Source organism: Morone saxatilis, unplaced genomic scaffold, assembly GCF_004916995.1.
Source record: "Morone saxatilis isolate NCDOM2014 unplaced genomic scaffold, NCSU_SB_2.0 Contig18, whole genome shotgun sequence".
In the NCBI taxonomy this organism is placed as follows: Eukaryota; Metazoa; Chordata; class Actinopteri; family Moronidae; genus Morone; species Morone saxatilis.
In genome coordinates, this window is record NW_023339740.1 from 17,378,727 (window position 1) to 17,379,930 (window position 1,204).

General features: G+C 48.0%; 1 protein-coding gene across 3 annotated transcripts in view; it reads right to left on the reverse strand.

The window, feature by feature from the left end:
- The window catches only part of foxj3 (forkhead box J3), a 70,569-nt gene that overhangs the window by 13,532 nt on the left and 55,833 nt on the right, over positions 1-1,204 (reverse strand). For all 3 annotated transcript variants that reach the window (XM_035661269.1, XM_035661270.1, XM_035661271.1), the window contains one exon: positions 820-921. In XM_035661269.1, coding sequence (XP_035517162.1) covers positions 820-921 — 102 coding nt within the window. The remainder of the gene's footprint in view (positions 1-819; positions 922-1,204) is intronic.

Here is a 1,204-nt window from a genome sequence, read left to right on the forward strand (position 1 = left end):
CACACACACACACACCTCCCTTTCCTATAAACACCCCTGTTCACGTTAAACAGTTTTTTTTTGTAATGCTTGCAGCAAATGAATAAGCCACTCTTGTAGGCTTTTTAAAAGTACACCTGAGAGCTGCCCCCACTGGGCTCAGAGGATGAGAGCTTAAGGTTAAAAAGCCTATTTAAATTTCAGAGTGAGCGGCACACTCACAGCTAACAGCTAGCAGTCCCTGTAGCTTTGCTCTGTGATGTACAAGTGTTTCCAAGCTTTTACACAAAAGCAACAGAGAGCAGACGGAACCAGCAGCAGGGGTGGTCACCTGTAATGTGGCAGCATAATATGGTCACAGACTGAGAAACACGACTCTAGGCGTCAACCTCCACTACAGGTGCGAATACAGAAATCCCATGCAGCGTGTGGTGGATCCTATTGCAAGTCTGCACGGGACCGTGTAAGGTCTATCAGGTTGCAAAGTGCAAAGTATCAGTGTGAGGATCATGTTTCCGTGCTGAAGATAACAAGAGCCTGCTGCCTGTTGTTGTAGAGGAAAAAGGTGCTGCAGTGCAGATAGTTGTGTATTTTGGTGTGGGTTGCATTGCAGAGAAGCTTTAGGCATATGAGCGTGTGCTGTTGGTTGTGTGTGTGTATGTGTGTGTGTGTGTGTGTGTGTGTGCGTGTGTGTGTGTGCGCACATCTCCCCTCCACTAGAGTGCTCCTCTCTCTGTGGGGAATAGTGCTGTAGGTGGTTGGAGAAGTGGGTGGGGTCAGGGTGCAGCCGTGTAGCCAGGTGTGTGTTGGAGCTGGAGGCTGGATGGCTGGTTGTAGTACCTTGTTAGTCACAGTGTTGATTGCCAGCGTTGGAGAGGCACTTCCAGAGATCATACACTCCATCCCCAAAGACTCCGACTCCAGGCTGTACGGCGTAGAAGCCTGTGGGGGTTGGGGGCGGGGTGTGGAGGCAGACAAAAAATAATAAAAATTCAACACCATCCAATTATTAAACACATGAGATCCCACTGCAGGTTGCAGGACCTGTATTATGTTTGTGACAATCTTAGACCGGAAACATATCCATCTGCATGATACAAAAAAAAAAGCAGAACTATTGTCATATGACAAAGCAACACCTTTATTTAGGTCACATTTGAACTGTGCTTTCTGAGAAGATGGAGACAGCCCCCCGTCCTCACCCTCCCACCCAAACACACACACA